The sequence below is a fragment of the Schistocerca gregaria genome, chromosome 3, assembly GCF_023897955.1.
Source record: "Schistocerca gregaria isolate iqSchGreg1 chromosome 3, iqSchGreg1.2, whole genome shotgun sequence".
Taxonomy (NCBI): Eukaryota; Metazoa; Arthropoda; class Insecta; order Orthoptera; family Acrididae; genus Schistocerca; species Schistocerca gregaria.
The window spans coordinates 319,447,652-319,470,306 of record NC_064922.1 but is presented as its reverse complement, the minus strand read 5'-3'; the positions used below and the strand labels follow the sequence as shown (position 1 = coordinate 319,470,306).

The following is a 22,655-nucleotide window of genomic DNA, read 5'->3' as shown; positions in this document are numbered from 1 at the left end:
TGTCTGTGATACTGAAAATGTAATGCCTAGTATTTGACCATGCCATGTGGTTCATGCATGATGAGGCCTGAGCACACTTCAGATGGATTTTGGTTTTAGGACACCACCTCCCCAAGATGGTGGTTCATGTATTAAGGCCCAATTCATTGGCCTGCCCATTCATCTGATCTTAATCCAATGGATTACACTACTCCAGTTATGATATCAGTAACTATTATGCCTCTGCAGGAGCCAAAATGAACTAGTGACTTCAGTTGTTCATGTACGTGCCTTACCATGCCACATTCTTTGGTGCTCAGACACTTGAAGCGTCTACTGTAGTATGGTACTGTACATTATGAACACTAAATTGTACAGCCAAATTAAGTAACAGTTATTTGCAACATATGTCTTCTACAGATATTTTGTCCTGTTTTGGTTCCATGAATCATTCCTTTGATGTGAGAGTCAACATACCTAGGCCACAATGAATGTGTGTCATAGAAGATAGTATATAAATACTGTTTGTATATTCAACTGCCACATCATGTGGAGAATGGGGATAGCTGCTTTTTTCAGCAGCTTAGACAAAGTAAAGATTGGACTGATTGAGAAAGGAAACTGCAAATTTCATTTAGTTTTTGTATACAGATCAGCCAGACCATTATAATCACTGACTTACTGTCGATACAAAACACTCCAGGCGATGGCAGCATCACCTGGCGAGGAAAGACTGCTAGTCAGACATACACACAGTGCATATAGTATCAATGTGCATGCTGTCTGTGTGTAGAAAGGGGAAGCAGAGTGAACCATTTTAGTTTGACTGAGAGCAGATTGTGATGGCCCCAAAGCTCGGCACGATTTGTTGAGTGTTTGAGTAATACTGTGGTGAGTGTCTTCAACATGCGACGAAACCAGGGAGAAACCATGTCCACATGTCGTGGGGTTGGGCAGTCACCCCTCATTACAGATATCGGACGTCATAGGCTGAGCAGTCTGGTAAAACAGGGCAGAACTAACATCAGACTTTAACGCTGAGCAGTGTAGAAGTGTGTCTGAACACTCCTAATGATCACTTCCTTAGCTGACAACCCGTGCATGTCCCAGAGTTAACACAACAACATTGGCAACTATGACTGAAATGGGCACGTGACCATCAGCACTGTATTAGCATAGTGACAGAGCATTGCATGATCTGATGAATCCCAATACCTTCTTCATCATGCCAATGGGAGTGCGTGAATCTGTCACCTTCCAGGGGACTAGCTCCTTGACACCTGTACTGTGGATGGAGAGAAGCTAGCAGAGGCTCCATTATGCTCTGAGGAACATTCATGTGGGCATCCATGGGTCCAGTGGAACTCATTCAAGGCATGATGGCCAAAGAGTATCGTACATTGGTTGCAGACCACATACACCCCTTCATGACGATTTTCTGATGGAAGTGGCATTTTTCTCTGAGATAATGTGCCATGTCACAAAGTCAGGATTATGATGGGGTGGTTTGAAGAACACAGAGGCAAGTTCCAATCGACGTGCTGGCCACCAGTTCTGAACCGGATCAAACGCATTTGGGATGTGATTGAACATGATGTCAGAGCCCATCGCCCCTCCCCATAATTTAACAGAATTAGTGACTTGTCTGTGCAGACATAGTGCCAGCTCCCTCCATCGACCTACCGAAGCCTCATTGCTTTCGTGCCATGATGCTTTGTCACTGTTATCCATGCCAAAGGTGGACATATCAGCTATTAGGCAGGTGGTCATAATGTTCTGGCTGATTGTACTGTTGTTACTGTATCTCAAAAGTGGGTGAAAAATAGTTATACTGCTACTAGATGCATATTCATGTCCCAGTCACAGGTGTTACAGGCTTCATGTTTAGGAGAAAACTGTTCAAATCACAGCATTGCAAATGTCTCAAGGTAAGTGGTGGAACTGTGAACAAGAGTTGGGAAGAGTGGGGTTCAAATTCTTGTCTGACCAGCCACATGATGGCATTCTAATATTTCCCTGATTTGCTCAAGCCAAGTTGTTTTTGCAACTATATGAGTCGCATCTTCTGGTGCAAATATCTGTACTAAGATATCCTAAAATACTGAATAACTAGATAAACATGGAAGAAAATATTATGTATCAAGCTAAGAAACTAGTGTGGTTCCCATACGCCCCACAAGAACAGGCTTATATATACTCAATAAATGCAACTTGTAAGTTCATACCAAAAGAAAGTACTTACAAATGCTATGTCATCCGTTACAGAATGCTGCAGTGTAACAATTAGAGTGGGTACATAATTATTTCGGCACCCTTCAGTTGATAAGAAAACTATCATGATTAAAAAGACCTCTGTCCACAATGAAAGTCATGCTGAAACAAAATAATGGAATTAGGAATCAGAAATAATCCTTGAAACTTCCTGGCAGATTAAAACTGTGTGCCGGACTGAGACTCAACCTTGGGACCTTTGCCTTTCACAGGCAAGCGCTCTACCATCTGAGCTACCCAAGCACGACGCACAGCTTTACTTCTGCCAATACCTCGTCTCCTACCTTCCAAACTAGTTCTGCAAGGTTAGCAGGGGAGCTTCTGTAAAGTTTGGAAGGTAGGAGACGAGGTACTAGCAGAAGTAATGCTGTGAGGACAGGGCGTGAGTCGTGCTTGGGTAGCTCAGTTGGTAGAGCGCTTGCCCCCGAAAGGCAAAGGTCCAGAGTTCGAGTCAGTCCGGGAGGAGGAGATTAGTGTTTAACATCCCGTCGACAACGAGGTCATTAGAGACAGAGCGCAAGCTCGGGTTAGGGAAGACGGGGAAGGAAATTGGCTGTGCCCTTTCAAAGGAACCATCCCGGCATTTGCCTGAAAGGATTTAGGGAAATCACAGAAAACCTAAATCAGGATGGCTGGAGGAGGGATTGAACCGTCGTCCTCCCGAATGTGAGTCCAGTGGTCTCGGTCCGACACACAGTTTTAATCTGCCAGGAAGTTTCATATCAGCGCACACTCGGCTGCAGAGTGAAAATCTCATTCTAGAAATAATCCTTAATTAAAGATCAGTGGAACAGCAACTCAAATGTAAAACAGATGGGGACCATGTCAATGAGGCTGGTCTTAGTTAAGTCCCAAACTGTACACATTGCAACTAAAATACGTTCTTGTTGGTGTGTGCCAAACAACAAAATTCCACTCATAGAGGTTGTTCAGGTAAGTACTGGGCCCTGTAGTGACTGAAGAATTCAATAACATTAGTGATGGAAACTAGTAATTTTAATACATCGAAACCTACTGAAAATTACTTTAATTGTTACTAGGGGGAGGGGGGGGGGGTGCTATCAATGACCAAAAGGAAGAAGCATATGCCGCCAATCAAACTAACCAAAAGCCAACAGTCTCATGTGTATTGGCCACCAATACAGTGGCTGACATTATAAACTGTGAGTGTCCCACGTGTTGCCTATGTGTGTGCTATAGCTGCCGCCTGGGTACTGAGATGGTGACAGAAACTGAGCTAGCACAGGCAACACGGAAAATAAGAAAGCACGACACTAGTGGCCTGTTGAGAACTTACGGGCACCATGCAAACTATTAGACTCGGCTCTCTGTATTGCATAAAACTGAACCTGAATAATACTAAATAACCGAGTCTAATAGCTTGTGTGGGACCTAAGTCCTCAATAGAGCATTAGGGTCACACTATCTTATTTTACGTGTTGCTCAATTTCCGTCACTGTCCCAGTACCTGGATGGCAGCCACAGCACATGCTTAGACAACACACAACTAGTAGCTTATATCAGCTGGTGTGTTGGTGGCAAACACACATGAGCATGTCGCCTTTTGGTAACTTTGATCACCAGCATATACTTCTTCCTTTCCATCAGTGATGGCCCCCAAATAACAGTTAAAATGATTTTCAGTAGTTTTGAGTGCATTAAAATTACTAGTTTTCGTCACTAACATTATTTCACTCTTCCATTACTACTGCGCCCAGTACTTCCCTGAATAACTTATGTGAGGGGCCTATTGTTGTTTGACATAGGACGAAAAGAGCGTATTTTAATCTGAATGTGTATCGTTTGCGACTTAAATCAGGTCAGTCTAGTTTTTCGGCAACTGAGCCACGTCACATGGGGATGGCCCCATCTTTTTTTCATTTGAGTTACTGTTTTTTAATTGAGATTCACTTCTGATTCCTAATTCTATTCTTTTGTTTTACTCATGACTTTCATCATGGACAATGTTTGTTTTTTTTTTGTTTTTTAGTCATGTGACAATGGTGTTGTTTATTATTATTATCAACTGAGGAGTGCTGAAATCATTACTTTGTTACGCCAATTCTTACACTGCGGCATTTTGTAACCTATGACACAGCATTTGTAAGCACTTTTCTTTTGGTATGAACTTACAAGTTGCATCTATTGAGCACATGTAAGCCTGTACTTGTGGTATGTGATCCACACCACTTTCCTAGCTTATCTTCCACGTTTGGTTAGTCATTAAGTATTTTAGGATGTCAGACAACTACATTAATTTTTAAAAATTATTTTCTACAGGTTTTTGGACCAGAAGATGCAACTCAAATAGCTGTGAAACCAACTGTATGGGTTTATAAGTGACCCAAAAAAATACAACTATAATGGACCATTGGAGATATCATTTAGCTTTATTTTAATAATTTTCAACACCTGTTTTTTCAAAAAAACTTCACTGCATGAAGTGTTAAGAAATCATATATTTAGCTGTTGTTGCCCGTTTTAAGATTACCTATAAAACATTTTTTTCTCGCAATGTACCTTCTATGTATAGTTCATTTAAAGTTCTTTGAAATTTATTTACTTTTTATGTATGATAATTTCAAGAGTTCAAACACTTTCAAAGCTGTACTTTCCTTGTAACTTCTGTGTGGTATCCTTTTTCCCCTCATGATGGTTATGTATGTTATGGTGGCTGCAGGGGGCTGGGAGGGAGAGTGTGTGCATCTTGAGTGTCTGTATTAACAGTAAAAGGGGGGGGGGGGGAGAAACTAGAAAGATAGTACAATTTTCTTATCTTTTAATTGTGTGTGTCTATGGCACCTATCGCATGTTGGCCCGTGGTTATTTTATTATTTCAATAAAGCTTACTTTTCTTTTACAAGCTCTACTGCTGTTCTACCCTTAAAAGTTCCCTGTTTATATTATTGTTACAATTAGAAGCCCATCATATCTTCTGCTTTGATGTGTTTTTGAACCTCTGTTCAAACCAGTCTAAATTGCTGCAATTTCTCAGCATGTGTTCTCTGCTCGACGACAGATGTGTAATTTTTCCTATCTACTCATACTGCCCTTCAAGAGCTAGGAATACGTTTGCTCTGAAAGGCATTTTCATTTCTGTCCCATTTGCCTTTGGGTTAAATTAATTTTGTTACTGTCAAAGAAATTGAATGATCCAAGAGCAGATTGCTTAGTTACAACATAGGAGGAATAGGGGTTAACACCAATGAGGTCATAAGATACTGACCAAACCTTTCAGTTTGCTACAGCAAATTTCTAGGAACCATGGAAAATCTGTGCACGATTTGGCAGGCATGAGTGTAAAGCATTTTTTCCGAATGCAAATGCGCAAACTCATTCACAGATGTCCGAAATAAGGAATGCTTTTCCAGGTTGTATGACAGCAAATAAAATAAACACTCCTGCTGATAACATAAAGAACTGAAGAAAAATAACTGACAACACAGACACAAGGTAGTGAAAGGATGAGCTATGTCTGTGTATTCAGACTGCCTGTTTTTAGTTTCTACACACCACATATCATTCACCCCATTCTCTGCAATGTGTGAAACGTAAGAAATGTAAAAGCATTCTGATGAAATATATACGGTAGTATCAACAAGACTACAGAAGTTCATTTTTATAACTTCAGTTCATTTTTACAACTTCGATTATGCAACGAAATATCAACTATCTGTTCTTTACTGGTACTCTGAGAAATTCTAAATTATTAACAGAGTTTGCATGAGAATACTTCACACCTCTGTACTGAACACACACCGCTGATTTGCTAACGACTAACGAGGGTTGGGTGGTATGAAGACTGCTTTTATTCCTCAATTAATCTGTTTCACAGGTTGCTTCTTGCTTGCTCGATTAGGTGAGCCTTCTCTCGAAAAAGGAAAGAGGTAATAAAGCAACGTCTCTTTTTCTAGTAACCACGTCTCACATTTTGCTTCATAAATTTAACAATCATAAATCGAATAAAAGCCACATTTCACATAAATTCTGTGCTTCGCGCGCCAATGAGTTTGATCAGTGCAACTATCACACCATGTCATGTCCTGCGAAAATATTTGCCAATGAGTTTTGCAACGTTTCTGAATTGGTGTCTGTACAACCTAAACAACAATTTGTGATACACATTGGTTCTTAGATAGCGAACTACACACGATGACTGCAACACAGCCGAAAATACTTTGCGTCGGGATGATTTGTGTCGACGAACTGTTGTACTGCAAAAGTTATCCAATCGAAGATTCCGACCAGAGGTATGTAACATGAAAATTACGTATATGTAAAGTTTGATATACAGTGCTTTTTATTCTTTGGAATTCTCTGTTCGCAGTCTATTGTTACAAAACTTCTCGTTGCTTTAAAGTAAAATATCTTAAGTTTAATTGCAAGAACCAGTATGATTTATAGCTAGATCACGAGCCCCCTCCCCTCACCCCCTTGTGCACGTAATTTCATTTTTTCCATATACTAGTGAAAACTCAAAGAATTTTTTGCGTTCTTTGAAATATATCCCATAGAAATTTAAAACCGGTGTAAAAATAGAAGTTCTGAAACAGGCCTTCGACTGCATTGTATTCAGAGACAAATGCTAATGTTTTCAAAGACACATTAGAACCACATCGTAACGGAGAGCTCGTGCCCAACACAATATAGCCACAAGGTTTCTAAATTCTTATCTTACAATGTGGGAGCTTGTAGCGTTTTGCCTGGGAAAGCTACCATTTTTGCAAAACAAATATAAAAATATTGTGTAACAAGGTACTCCATTAGCCCGCGTCAGCTGCTTTGATGAGAGAAAACTCTGTTAATTATTACATTTGCTACCAACTAACTAGTGTGGTCACTAGTTACTACTATCTGTAGCAAAATTCTAGACAACGATTTGCGATTTGAAAGCAAATACCTCGTATCAGTGGAAGACACTGCTGATTCAACAAACAACAATTGTTACAAATCGAACTCACAAGCTTCACTTACCCTAAGAGCAACAGGTAATAACTACTGTGGCTGTTCTTGACTTCTGGAAAGCTTTTGATTTAATACTGATCTATCATACAACAAAGAAAATACGCTTGTTTTTAAACACTGTGTTTGCGACCGAAGTGAAGGTTTTTTTACAGATGGAATGCAACACATTTCCGTGATCAAAGCAGTAATTTTGGATGTGTCCACGTCAGGAGTTTGGTCAGAAGTGATTCTGCGTGGACATTGAAAACCTAGAACTGGGAGCTTGTCTGTGTCGTCTGTACTCTACCATAACAAACTCTGGCTTGATTCAGGGACCACTATTCCTTGTGATGGTGAAACACTATGATTCAGAGACCAGCAATCTTGGGCTTAAAAGCCAAAGTCACGTGAATACAGTTGTTCTAATTTCTGTATCTCTCTTCCTCCTCCTTAAGGTCAGCTGTGTGGCACTGGCTTTTGCGTAAAATAGTCGATACCAACCAACCTCTGGGATATCTTCCAGGCTCCAATTGCATAAGCTGACTTAGACAAGCAGGTTTCTGTTCGAGTTGACATTTAGTTTCTCCAAGTGTTGGGAGCTAAATGGTTTGGATAAAATCCTTTTGGAAAACTTGCCACATCTTTTTGAAACTAAAAGAGACTATAAAATCCGATTTTTCGACTGTCTTTACAGCACTCCTCTTCATGGTAACTGAACTCACAATTCTCGAAAACTTGGATATTTTTTTTCTCCAATGCTTGTAAACCTGAGCTGGGAGGGTGGGCTGACAGGCAGTACCAAAACCCAACCAATAAAGAGAGTTTAGATTGGCAGTGTTCCTGAAAAACAATTTCTGAACAATTGTAGCAGTAATACATTAGTAATAAAAACATAACAAAATGTTTATTGTTATGAAGAGATAACGGGGGCATGTTTGAATGAATTTTTGACATACAAAAGGACTTACATGGAATATTCGGCGCTCCTGAATCAGTTAAACGATTGCACATTATTGTATTGTTAATAGAGGCAATTATGTTCAGACAAGCATAAAAACACTACATAGTAGAAATTTTGGAAACATCTAACTGCGTTGAAATGAACTAAAGCCTTAATTAGAATGAAGGCATTATGCCAAGTCATGACTATATGAATATAGACTACACCGAAATTTATGAATAATGGGAAAACAATTAAGAGATATTGTGTTTGAGGAACACTATTGAGAAAATTTATACGTTTGCATAAGGACCAGAAAGATAAGATACGAAAAATTAGGGCTCACATGGCAGTGTGTAGACAATTGTTTTACCCTCTCCCTATCACCGAGTGAGGTGGTGCAGTGGTTAGACACTGGACTCGCATTCGGGAGGACGACGGTTCAATCCTGTGTCTGGCCATCCTGATTTAGGTTTTCCGGGATTTCCCTAAATCGCTCCAGGCAAATGCCTGGATGGTTCCTTTGAAAGGGCACGGCCGACTTCCTTCCCCATCCTTCTCTAATCCGATTAGATCGATGACCTCGCTGTCTTGTCTCCTTCCCCAAATAACCCAACCCTCTCCCTATCTGCAGTTGGAACAGGCAAGGAAATAACTAGTAGTGGTATAGAATACCCTCTGCCACGCACCATATGGTGACTTGCGAAGTATGTGTGTAGATGTAAACAAGGTGAGGAACATATTGAAACTAGTAAATAACGAATCGGAAAATAAAGCTGCCTAGACAGTCTCTTTTAATTCGCCCACAATGAGTGCGTGAAAGGTTGGGGTGTTCACACTAAGAAATTTCGTTTTCATTTGTTTAATTCAATGCACTGATTTAAAAAGACAAATATTTGGGAACACAGTGTTAGCATGCAAGTGGAAATCAGTTTGTGAAAAATAGGACAGGATGTTTATGGTAGCACTTAATTAGGCAGATCACTATGGTCTTGGGTCAACCTATTAAGGAATTCCTGTATGAGTGCGATATGTATATGGACCTCATATAGTCTTCACTTAATACTTGTTCTTGAAACATTGTAATTGTTACTTTTATCTTCAATTATCTGACAATTCAGGTGATTCATTATTTATGTGACACACTGTGAGGCTGACATACATGTGATCAATGGTGCTACAGTTCTTTGTATATGTTGAATATTCCTTATTACCCTAATTTGATATAGGTCTAACACATGGAGAAATATTCTAGGATGGCACACTCAAATGATTTGTAAGCAGTCTCCATTGTAAACTGATTTCATTTTTCCCTTAGCTTCTCAATGAGTTGTTTTATCTGTGATTGAGCCTATGTGATTATTCCATTTCATGTCCCCATAAATTGCTACACCAAGATATGTATTTCAGTTACTTATGCAGTGTGTGACTCTTTGATGTTGTAGTCACAGAATGGTATGTTTTTACATTTTGTGAAGTAAGCAATGTTTTTATTTAAAGCAGATCACATTGAAATTTTGTAAAAATCTGGCCTGATATTTGTGCAGCTTTTTGAGATAGTACTTCATTATGATAACTGTATCATGTGCAAAAATATCTCAAGTTACTGTTAATATTATCTGTGAAGTTATTAATATACAAAATTAACAGTGAGGGTCCCAACACACTTCCCAGGGATATGTGTGAAGTTACTTCTACATTTCTCAATGACTCTCTATCAAAAATAACATCCCTCATCCTTTCTATCAATAAATCCTCAATCCAGTCACAAATATCATTTGCTACTTCGTACTTTCACTAATAAGCATTGATGTTGTACTGATTAAAAGTTTTTCTGACGTCCTTTAAAAACTGAATCCACAGTACGCCTTGATCTACAGCTTTCATAGTGTCATGTTAGAAGAATTTTATTTGGGTTCCACATGATCAGTGTTAAGTTGTGGTACACAGCTCATTTATTAAGCACAATACACTGGTTACACAGAATACAATACTCGAACACAAGTACAGGTGCAATCAATATGTGCTGTAGTGGAGAATACGGTTGGCAGAATAATCCTCCAAAAGTTTACGTTCGCCACGATGGTCATTGTAGAAGTAACAGCTAGACAGCGTCTTATCACTGAAGCAGGACAACACATAAGAGGCCCTCCACTAGGTGTGTTGGCACCTTTGTTCTAACCCAGAAGAAGTTGATTGGCACCACATGATTCCACAAGGTGCCCGGTTGTATGTTTCTGGCTTGCTGTGTCGCTCATTGTGTAATGCAGTAATTTGTGTTATGCTGGTAGGGGAACCATGCAAATGCAATTTCACATATTGATCTCTGAATTACTGGATACAGCATCCCTCCTCCGCCCCCCCCCCCCAAGAGACAACATATAGGATTCATAGGTCCAGCTTATGGCAGCTCTAGTGTGGAAGAAGAGGGACCACCACAGATATTCAGGGACGCACTTTCTCATTTCAACATCATTGCTCAGTGAGGCTGGGTGTGCAGTATTGCTGCTAAACCTGGCACCTAGCTGAGTGGTGGTGTCGCTGAGCGTATTGTTGTGTCAATGCCATTGTCAACATGAGAGTGGATTGGGTTTGTAGCTTCAGCAGAGGCTGCTGCTTCTTGACATGGAAAGAATGCGAGGAGCCAGTCCATGGCAGCTGCAAGAAACTGGCTCTTGCTGCTGCTGTTGCTGCAGCTGTTGTAGCTGAAGAAGAGGCAATGTTGAAGTCTGAGCCATCTGAGTCCAGGATTGAAGGTGGTATGACGTGGAAGCCCTGGTGGGGGCAGCCTAGACTGCAGCTGGTTCCAATGGTGCTCCACACCAAAGGTCGTGTGCCAGAGTCTTTTGCAGGTATCCAACCTGTCTGCTTGCCAAACAAATGTTTGCACCCACACCACACTGTCTGTTCTGAACTGCTAGTGTGCAGATGTTAGCTTGTTCTACTGTGGGTGGAGGAAGTGCAAGGAGGTCTGAGATTGTCTACCATGTGGGATCTCTGCAGGAGTCCCAGCAGCTGGTATAGCCATTTAAGATTCAAGAGTTAATGTATTTTCTGTGAGTGAATTGACTGAACCTCTACCTTAAGGTTTTCTTTGAAGCTGCAAACCATTTGATCCACCTCTCCATTGGATTCAAGATGGAAAAGAGCAGTACAGAGATAACAGATTCTGTATTGGTCAAAAAAAATTCATAAATGTGAATGAAGCAAACTTGGGGCTGACATGTTGCTTCCTTCACATATATCACACAAAACATTCACCAGGTATTCGAATTGAACAGATTTATTTGCAACACAAGAAACAACTTCGCAAATTTGAACACAATAACTAACTGCTGAAGAAGAAGAAAATAAAACTTTCTTGACTAACTGATTGGTCAAATGAACTGAATTCCAAAATGTAAGTCACAGATAGAATCTTTTAAAATTCTGTATGAATGAATGTTGTAATACTGACATTAAATCCAACACTTTCCTAGTGCAGGAGACATAGCAAAATATAATGCCAAAGTCCTCTCCACTCGGCAATATCCCATTTGGCAAAATCCCATTTCACGGTAACAGTGATGTGAAGAGGATTTGATCTTGGTATTGCATCATCCACGTGGGGCCTTCCTGATGCGGCTAGCTGCACTGGAACTGCTAGCTGCCATCTCAGCATGGGTCTAAATAGTCATCTTTGGGGGGAGTAACACTTTTGTTTGATTGGCCCAAACTTCGTTTCTGAGGAAGTAGGAAATAGTTCAGCCCACAAGCACTGATCAGCCTGTGCACAAGCCTTGGAGCTGTTGCAGGTGTGGCCATTGGTGTTGCCCTCTGTTGATCTGCCAGTAAGCTGGCCAGTTTGAGTTCATGCTTTGCACGGACTGAAGTATCATTGCTGTAATGTCTGTTGTGTGGGTTGTTTTTGATGCCTCTTGCACTTGTCGCCATGGAAGGATCCATTGCTTGTGACCACTACCCTGGGAAAAACTTCAATGGTGAAAACTTGTGTGAATGCTTTGACTGTGGTTTCTACTGTTGCTGTACACTTTTGCCTCAGAAAAAGCGACTATCACTGTGAGTCACATATTAGCCAAAAAGGTCCTGCATAGTCGACATGCACACAGTCCACAGGATCAGATGGTTTAGGCCATAGGAAAAAACCTAAGGAGGAACAGCCTGTTGAGGTGCACATTCCAGGCATGTGTGTGCCAGGTCCTCGATTTCTTTGCCCACAACTGGCCAATAGACGTGATGGTGAACCAAGATCTTCGTGTGAGTGATGTTCCAGTGTCCTGAATGAAGTAAAGAAAGCACTTTGCCACATAATGAATTTGCATTGACTACCTGGTAAGACTCATGTGATGAACCAACAAGTGGCATGCCACCAAGAGCGGTTAGACCTTACATCAAGGTTCTCAGTATAGGGCTGGACTGCTCTGGTTGGCGATCAGGCCAGCTCAGTCTCACCCATTTTGGGAACTACCAAACGACAGGGTCCTCCTCCGACTGCTGTGATAATTGATGGGATAATTGCAAAATCTTCCAGAATGTGGTATGCCTCGGCATCTGTATTGAAACAAACGACCTCGTATTGATTGAGCTCCATGTCTGGATCAGATGGAAGCCTGGTAATGTTTCTCCATTGGCATGATAACTGGTAGGCTTGTATACAATATTATTGCATGTTGACAGGAACAGGTCATACCACTGTAAGTGATACACTTTTGTATGTGGTAGTGATGGCCAGGGACTGAAAAAAGCCAGCAGTGGTTTGTGTTTTGTCACCAGATGAAACTCAACTCCCTACAGATATAATGGAACTTGCAAAATAACTAGAGCCTCCTATTTTATCTAGGCATAGTTTTGAAGAGCTGAATTCATAATCTTTGAGTCAAACACTATGGGGCCGGCCGGAGTGGCCGTGCAGTTCTAGGTGCTACAGTCTGGAACCGAGCGACCGCTACGGTCGCAGGTTCGAATCCTGCCTTGGGCATGGATGTGTGTGATGTCCTTAGGTTAATTAGGTTTAAGTAGTTGTGATACTGCAACTGCCTGAAGACGTGTTATTGTGTTGTCTGTGTGAGCAGATGATTGATTAATTAATAACAGTGACTCTACTTATATTTAAATGCATCATGCAGTATGAGACATGATTACAGATGTTTACTAAACGTTCTGAATATTATTTTTCTCCTACTCATTATGTTGTATTACAAAACCCTTAATTTAATTTCACATTTCTTGTTATAAATATATACTGCATTTGCAGATGACCATCTCTGCAATCTGTATTCTAGAATCTATTTCATTTTCATATCAAAATTTATACCGTAGTCGCTGACTGGAAAGAGTCGTGCTTGCCTGGGAATTGTCAGTACTGGAAGACAAACGATAAAACATCCCCCCTCTCGCATCTTTTAATACATGAGGTAAGCAGCCAACTTCACATACGAGTTATCTCATGGCCAAATTTACCAATGTCAATTAAAACTATGCACATCTTAAAATATTACTGTCTCTGTAAGTAGTTTTCATCGTCATGGGTGGTCACAAATGAACTGGCTTCTAAACAGGTGATAAATGACACGATTATTGCGTACATAAAATGTAAGAACTGAAATATATTTACAGTCAAAATGAACACTTATCTTCTGTTATGCAACTTCTTCTTTGCTGTGACTGTGCGTTAGAGCGTAGGTACATTTATATACATTCATAGAACCAGTGTAACACTTATGCTGTAATACACTTGCCGGCCGCGGTGGTCTCGCGGTTCTAGGCGCGCAGTCAGGAACCGTGCGACTGCTACGGTCGCAGGTTCGAATCCTGCCTCGGGCATGGATGTGTGTGATGTCCTTAGGTTAGTTAGGTTTAAGTAGTTCTAAGTTCTAGGGGACTAATGACCACAGCAGTTGAGTCCCATAGTGCTCAGAGCCATTTTTTTTTGTAATACACTTGTTGGTATAACAACTCGAAGCACTGTTCAGTAGAAACTCTTTCTCGTAGCTCTGTTCAAGGAAAAAGCTCACAAAGATATGCAAGGACTTGAGGATTTATTTGAATAGTCTAAACGGTTGTCCCTAACTCTGTTGCTTGCTGTGGACTAAGAGTTGACTGGAACGTAGTCTGGCGTAAACTGACCTTGTGTCCGTGCGTCAGTCTATTCCAAGACAGGCCGCCGACGGTTGCGCGGAGAACTTCTGTGAGTGTGTCTTGCTGCTTCCTTGTCACTGGCGTGGCCAGCGATGCTTCGATAGCAAGGAGCATCTTTGTGATGTCGATAGCAGGCGTCAGCACTACACATGCCGACTACACCATAGTTTGGTTTGTTACTGAGCTGGAAAACTACATTCTTAAGAAGCTCTTAACGTTACTTGGTGCTTTTTGATTTGGCTTTTAGTTGCTAGATGAGTATTATAGTAAAATAGGTCTGAGAGCTGCGGGCCGCAGAATACTTGATTCACGCCACAAGTGCCACGCGAGCTACAGTTCGACGACCACTGATCTAGAGAATGAATCTTCTGGTCGAGGAACAGGAAAAGTATTTACAATAACTTGCACATTCACTGTTTTGAAGGCCCCACAAAGTCTAAGCGAGCCATTGGCCTTCCTAATGATTATTAATGGAAACGCACAGGAGCTGGACTAAATTGGTGGATGACTTGGTTAAGGTCCAGTTCCACCTTGATTCAGTCGCGCAGAACGTGAGGCACTGGGCGGGCTTAGAAGAAATGGCTAATAGTGGTTTTTGTGACTTGGATCCGAGCCTGTATGACCTTCGCACAGCCCGTCCCATAGAATAAAAACTGGGAAACTTTGTGCACAGTTCATCGACATCTTGAATTGGAATCTCAGTGGAAACCAAATGAACTTTTCTGTTAATTGAGAAATCGAGTGCGTTGCAAGCCTCTATGTCAAAGATGTTGTCAGTGCATTAGTGAACTGTTAACAAAGAAAGAAAGACTTCTGACAATACACATATAAAATCGTCAGCCTGGAAAGTTTCCTTGGTTTGTGAATTGTGGCCATTACATGTTGCAACTCTCTTAGCAAACAGTTGTAATCTGGGTGACCCAAGCACTGCATAGGTATTCCACTTAATAAAGGAGACTGAAGCTTCCATGACCACTGATGATCAATTACCAGTTTATGTGTTTTATCTGAGTGAAGATTAGCATTGTCACAGGGCGTCTTTGACATCTGAGAGGTACAAACATTGCTGATGTGTCTCCGCTTTCTACAGTAGAAACAAACATCCTAACACCTAGACCACTGATGGCACCCAGGGAGGCGGCGCAGTGGCACACTGGACTCGCTTTCGGGAGGACGACGGTTCAAACACGCGTCCGGCCATCCTATTTCAGGTTTTCCATGACTTTCCTAAATCGTTTCAGGCAAATGCCGGCATGGTACCTTTGAAAGAGCAAGGGCGATTTCCTTCCCCATCCTTCCATAAACCGAAGGGACCGATGACTCGCTGTTTGGTTCCTCCCCCAAATAAACCAACCAATAATCCAACCACAGACGACGGCGCGTGTGTCGAGAGAAACACTCGGGGCAAGCAAGGAACGAACCTCGAAAAGTACGTGACACTGAACTGCAGCTAAAGTTGGTGAAGATTCTACGCGCAAATCGATGTGAGGATGTTGCATGTCTCTTTCGCTACATGGGAGCGCACATCCGTGACTTGGTTGTTGACAAGAACTATCCTTCACTCACATTGTAGTCTGCTTCCTTGTCGGCCGCATCGGTTGTTGTTTACGCCGGAGCGAACACAAGCGAACGAGAACTCTCTGGTGTAAACAGCAGGAGAGCGCAAATGAACAGCATTCTGTTTCCAATACGTACTCTCGTGTTCCACTGGTTGACGGTATTACAGCGAACTATCAAAGGAAGTTCACGCTTTCTCCGCTTCGACGCTAGCAGTGCGAAAATGTTTCGTCTGTGTTCATATCTATGGAGTAAGTATTTGCATGTACAGAACGAGAATTATGTCTGCAAAATCTCCTGCAGCTCGTCGCGTGATTTTGGGACGGCGAATTTTTTAGCACTTATCGTATTTTGAGTGTTACTACTTCGCTGCTACAGACAGATCACTTTCATAATTACCGGTAACTTTGTATACGCGTTTTACAGACATATTAGAAATTTGATATCAGGAAATGAAGTTGGCTTAAAGATGTGAAGAGCAATAGTATTGTGTTTTTTCGTCGCAGTAACATAGCTCATATTCTATTGTATTTATGTTTTTTTTTGGTAACGGGATACGAAGTGAAAGCCAACAATTTTTTTTCTACGGTTTCTGTTGCACTTGTTCATGTTGTCGAATCTGTGTTGTAATTAATTGTTACTATGACACTGTAGACGGCGCCAAAGTGTCACGAGAAAACGATGTATTTGGAACTACGAAATTGTTACAGTAAATGCTGTAAGCGATTTGCACCAGCTACTTACCTATTACTATTTTCAATTTTTCTTGATTTACCCTTCTGTTTTGTGCAGTAAAGTAACATATCTGTAACATTTTATCGCAATCTCATCAGAAAAATAAAATTATACACTACAAAAAAGTAAACAATACAAGATCAGCGCTCGAATTTTGGAGTAATAAAAGAAGTGACAGAGAAAAAAAAATTAATGGTTTTCTGTTGAACTGACTCTTATTGTCGAATTTGTGCTAATTAATTACGTTACTCTGTCACTACATGGGAAAATCTCATGCAGAAATATTTGGATACATGCAATAATCTGAGTACCTCCATCAATGGGAGGATGTCATGTACAAATTTTATCTGCTTGTGAACATAGCACCAATATGTATACACTGATTGGCAGTTTACTCAAACACATTTGTAAACACATGGCCGTAAAACTGCTGACATCATCTCTACAGTACAAGACTGTATAATACCGTGTCTCAGTAGTTTTCAACATATAAAGTGCCTCAAATCATATGACATTTACAATTATAATTTTTTTGTACAAATCTGGTCCTCCATTCAAATACTTCTCTTTACATCCAAAGCACCAACGATATTGCACCATAGCTGTTACTAAAATTCAAACGTGCAGAAACGTACATAAAACAAGGTGGATAGTGAAATGTTCCAAGTTTTGTTATTACTGTATTACAAGCAGCGTCGTCCCAAAATCTGTGACTGTATGCCTCCGTACGTGCCCTAATTTCTCTTACCTTCGTGGTCCTTTTCTGAAATATATGTTGGCGGTAGTAGAATCCTTCTTCAGTCAGCTTCAAATGCCAGTTATCTAAATGTTCCCAGTACTGTTTCTTGAAAAGAACGTCACCTTACCCCCAGTGATTGCTATTTGACGTCCTGAAGCATTTTCATAATACTTGCGTATTGTGCGAACCTACCGTTAAAAATCTAGCAGCTCACCTCTGATTTACTTCAATGTCTTCCTTTAATCCGATATACTGCAGATCCCAAATTCACAAGGAGTACTAGTGTCCTCTATGTGGTCTCCTCCCTAAAATTCTCCCAATAAACCGAAGTCGACCATTGGTCTTCCCTATTACAATCCTTACATGCTCGTTCCATTTCAAACGCTTTGTTACGCTACGTCTAGATATTTAATAGACGTGACTGTCAAGCAGGGCACTACTAATGCTGTATTCGAACATTACGGGTTTATTTTTTCTACTAATCTGTATTAACTTGTATTTTTGTACATTTAGAGCTAGCTGCCATTCACCATACCAACTAGAAATTTTGTGTAAGTAATTTGTATCCTCCTACAGTCACTCAACGACTTCTTCACGTGTATCACGGCATCATCATCAAACAGCCACAGATTCCTGCTCACCAGATCATTTATGTATGTAGAAAATAACAGCGGTCTTTCACACTTAACTGGGGCACTTCTGACAGTACCCTTTGATGAACAGTCGATGACGAGAACTACCTGCTGGGTACTGTTACTTAAGAAGTTTTCGAGCCACTCACATATCTGGGAACCTATACCGTATCTTCGTACCTTCGGTAAAACTCCACAGTGGGGCTCAGTGTCAAATAATTTTGGAAATCCAGTAATATTAAATCTGTGGTAAAGGCTGCCAGTCTTGCTCGCGATGTGAAAGCAGAGCTCACTACTTGCAGCATAGTCGACAGGACCAATTGCGGACCTCTGGTATAGAGCCGAGTGGAGGGGCTGAATCAGCGGCTCAGACGGTTCTGCCACCGTGTAGGCAGATACCTCGACTTGCGCCGCAGGGTGGTGGGGTTTCGGGATCCGCTGAATAGGTCAGATGTCCACTATACGCAGGAGGCGCTTACTCGGGTAGCAAGGGCTGTGTGGCGTGGACTGGGCGGTTTTTTAGGTCAGAGTGTGTGGGGGAAACACAAAAAGGGCTTCAGTCTCAAAGAGTGCAGGTCGAACACTGGAATACTTTAGATCTAGGAAACATCGGAAAAACAACTGTAAATTGTCGTAGCTGCGTTGGGAAAGTACAAGAGCACCAAGCGCTAATAGAAAGCACTGGTGCTCAAATCGTTATAGAAACTGAAAGCTGGCTAAAGGATGAGACAATTTCAGCAGAAGGACCTAACGGTGTTGAGAAATAGGCTAAATACAGTTGGCGGTGGCGTGTTTGTTGCTGTTGGAAGTAGTTTGTCCTGTACGAAATTGAAGTAGATAGTTCCTGTGTGTTAGTATGGGTTGAGGTCATTCTTGCCAATCGGAATAAAATAAGAATTGGATTTTGATCTCCCAAGTCAGATGTTATAGTTGCTGAAAGGTTCAAAGAAAGCTTAAGTCTAATTTCCAAACACGTACCCGACTCATACAATTATGGTTCATGGTGACTTTAATTTTCCCTCGATATGTTGGCAAAGATACATGTTTAAATCCGAAGGTATCCATAAAACATCATCTGAAATTGTGCTAAACGCATTCTCTGAAAATTATTTCGAGCAATTAGTCCATGAGCCCACTCTAATAGTAAATGGTTGTGAAAACGCACTTGACGTCTTAGCAACAAATAATCCTGAACTGATAACGGACGTCGAAATGGATACAGGGATTAGTGAACACAGGGTTGTCGCAACGAGACTGAATACCATACGTACTAAATCCTCCAAAAATAAACAAAAATATATCTACTCAAAAAAGCAGGTAAAAATTCGCTTGACACCTTCCTATTCACTGAAACAAGAGACGTACTGTAAACACGGCAAGGCGCGTGACGTGTTTTTTATAATTTGGCATCTGAACATGATAAAGTGATCCGAGAACTACCTTCCGACACCTTTTTTATATTACATTAAAATTTATTGTCACTGAAAAAGAGAAATATTTAAGCTTTCAGGAAAACTTCTTTCTTCGCGTTACTCTATATTTATTACACCGTACCTCCTAAACTGTGTGTCGCACAACAAAATAATTTTATAATTGCCTTCAGTACTATATATTGATGACGTGTGCAAATTTTCTGCCCAATAGAGTCAGTAATAGTGAAGTAATAAATTAAAATCTCACTTCTGATGCAGAACATTTACCAAATCATCATCCGAAATATAGTAAGCGACAAACTTTTCCCCTTTAAATTTTTTTGTCGGGGTGTAAGCGAGAAAAGTTTCAGAAAGGTTTGAATTTAATTTTGTAATTTGTTCGAATGCGATGGTGCAACCGTTTGTCCTTTATGAGCGGTTCGCAGGCGCGGCGCTCAGTCAGTGTGAGCTCGTTAGTGGGTGTTGTACAGCGGCGATTTCAGGATATCTGAAGGTCATCTGTAAATACGCTTGAAAGACTAGTTGATTATTAGAGTAAGTATATGTGTTTGTAGTCACGCAGAGCATTCACTGTTTATGTGCGCATCCAATAGCATCGCATGGTTTCTTATTTTATATATTTACTTATTTCATTAGCATCACATACTGCTGTCCTCATCATGTCATCTACGGATTCAGCGAGCAAGGTCGACTTGTCAGTTCAGAGTCCACCAAAGATGCGAGCAAAGAAGAAATCATTAAGTTCTTCTGAGAAGCACGTGGTGCTTAATGTGTATAAAACGGAACTGTTACATCCAGAGCAGTCGATGAGTGACATTATTTCGAAAACAGCTGCAGCTACAGGTGTTGGATGTTCTTCAGTGTATCGTGTGATAAGTGTGTACAAGGCCACACACTCTTTGAAGTCTCTCAAGAAAGGAAAATTACGACAGGAACTTTCTGAAAGTGTTGATGACTTCGATAGAAATGCGATACGAAGGAAAGTACACGATTTTTTTTTTTTTTTTCGGAACGAATTGCCAACAATTGACAAAGTGCTTGCAGTCGTGAACGAAGATGCAGATCTGGGCAATTTTCGGAGAACTACATTGAACTTTATTGTGAGAAATGAATTTCAAATATGTCCGGCGTGGGCGCGATAGCATGCTAATAGACAGGGATGACATCATTTTATGGAGGCGGCGTTATCTTCGAACCATTAAACGGTTGAGAGATGAAGGCAGACCCATTTACTATTTGGACGAGACGTGGGTGAACGCAGGACATACCCGAAGTTACGTCAGCGTACATGACACTATAAATTCCTCAAAACAAGCGTTTCTGTCCGGATTATCCACCGCAAGCAAGGGCCCATCAGGTAAAGGGAAACCTCTGATTATCGCACACATTGGCAGCAAAGCAGGGTTCGTTGAAGGATGCTTGTGGACTTTCGAATCCAAGAAAAGTGGAGATTATCATGAGGAGATATGCGCCGAAACCTTCGAGAAGTGGTTTCAAGATGTTCTTCCTCGGCTTCAGGAAAATGCAGTTATTGTTCCTGATAATGCGCCGTACCATTCTCGGAGAAAAGAAAAAGTTCCCAGTGCGAATTCCAATAATCACGAAATATCAGAGCGGCTAAAATCTAAAAACATCACTTTCGAAGACAGTATGTTGATGAAAGAACTTTTAGATATAGTTAAAAATCACAGAACAGCGCACAACGAATACGCAATAGATGAAATGGCGAAGAATGCAGGGAAAACTGTTCTCAGAATTCCTCCGTACCACTGTGAATTAAACGCCATCCAGCCAGAATCAAAGACTATGTTGCATACAAAATGCCGGAAGTTAAAGTACTGATAGAAGAAGCAGTAAGAACAGTGACTGCAGAGGATTGGAACAAGTGCATCCTCCGTGTCGTAGAAAACGTGGAAACTCAAATGTGGAAATTAGACTGCATTATAGAGGAGAGAGAGGAGCGGTTTGTTATAAACCTCAATGAAAACAGTTCAAATTCGACAGAGTGAACCTTGTTTCGTCCTTTATCATTATTATTACTGGTATTGTTATTAAAATTAACAATTAATTGTGTTTGAATGGAGCGTTTTGTTAGAAACCTGAATGAAAATAAATCTGATTCGACAGAATGAACTCAGTTTAACATTATTTTAACATTATTGTTAAATTTATTTCGTACATTGTTGCCCAGGTATCTCACGGTCCGCTGTGACAGCTCGGCAGCCAGCCGAACGCGGCCAGCCGCGAAGCGTGTACCAAAGATTTTCTACACCCCCTACGTATCACGTGAACACCGAATGCTTGCTCTGGAAACGAGCGTAGTCGCTCACGTGACACTGTTTATGTTTCGTCCCAGCTCTCGGTGAATAGACTATAGAGACAATCTCCACTCCCTCCAAATTAACAATTGTAGTGCCTCGAGAATTACAGTGTAAGTTCTACAGACACTCGGCTTTCCACCGTCTCGAACACCCGATATTTTAAGTACGAGGGCGAGAGAGTGGAGGTGTGTCTACCTCGCCGCCGGTTTCTGTGTGTGCAAGATGGATGTGTATCGGGAGAATACTGCAATAGTAACGATCGATCGGCGCGTTTGCCGCTCGCGCCGTAGAAGCTGTTAACCGGTACAATGAGCAAGCACGCTTTATTCCTTGACGGTGTAACGACTGCATTTGTTGTGAACAAATGAATTATGTATTGAACTAAAGAAACTTTCATTTGTTTTTGTGGTGTTGGACTTGCTAGAAGCAAGAACTGGTTTTACAGTGGTTGTTAAATCAAACATATTGTAATTGTATCTGTTAGTATCCAATGGTCCAACATGGGGTTGACTTGCGAGAGTTGAACGAGTATGTAAAACTTCTGAAGTTGTTTTATTGTGGGCCGGCAAGAGTGGCCGAGAGGTTCTAGGCGCTACAGTCTGGAAACGCGCGACCGTTACGGTCGCAGGTTCGAATCCTGCCTCGGGCATGGATGTATGTGATGTCCTTAGGTTAGTTAGGTTTAAGTAGTTCTACGTTCTGGGGGACTCATGACCACAGCAGTTGAGACCCATAGTGCTCAGAGCCATTTGAACCATTTGTTTTATTGTGGAGATGAGAATATAACAGAGTTGAACAAAAAGTATCTTGAGAGTACAGAATCATTTCAAGAGTAGAAAAGAAGTCTATTTTGAAATTCCTTTAACCAGCTACATTCTTCGGAGAAGAAGAGTTTGTGAAGATTGATGCAGCCGTCTGACCCGAGAAGAAGATTGGCTGCACAGAGTACGTAATTCAACTGCGAGA

The 22,655-nt window shown here is 41.1% G+C and overlaps 1 protein-coding gene across 2 annotated transcripts in view; it reads left to right on the top strand.

Annotated features, from left to right (window-relative positions):
- The first annotated feature begins 6,001 nt into the window (after window positions 1-6,001).
- The window catches only part of LOC126354845 (ketohexokinase-like), a 77,745-nt gene continuing 61,091 nt past the window's right edge, over window positions 6,002-22,655 (top strand). Inside the window, exons 1-2 of one of the 2 annotated variants that reach the window (XM_050004827.1) lie at window positions 6,413-6,500; window positions 13,454-13,548. In XM_050004827.1, the coding sequence (XP_049860784.1) occupies window positions 13,544-13,548 (5 nt within the window). In that variant the 5' untranslated portion in view covers window positions 6,413-6,500; window positions 13,454-13,543. Of the gene's footprint in view, window positions 6,501-13,453; window positions 13,549-22,655 lie in introns of both variants that reach the window. The other variant, XM_050004826.1, reaches the window with a different exon arrangement.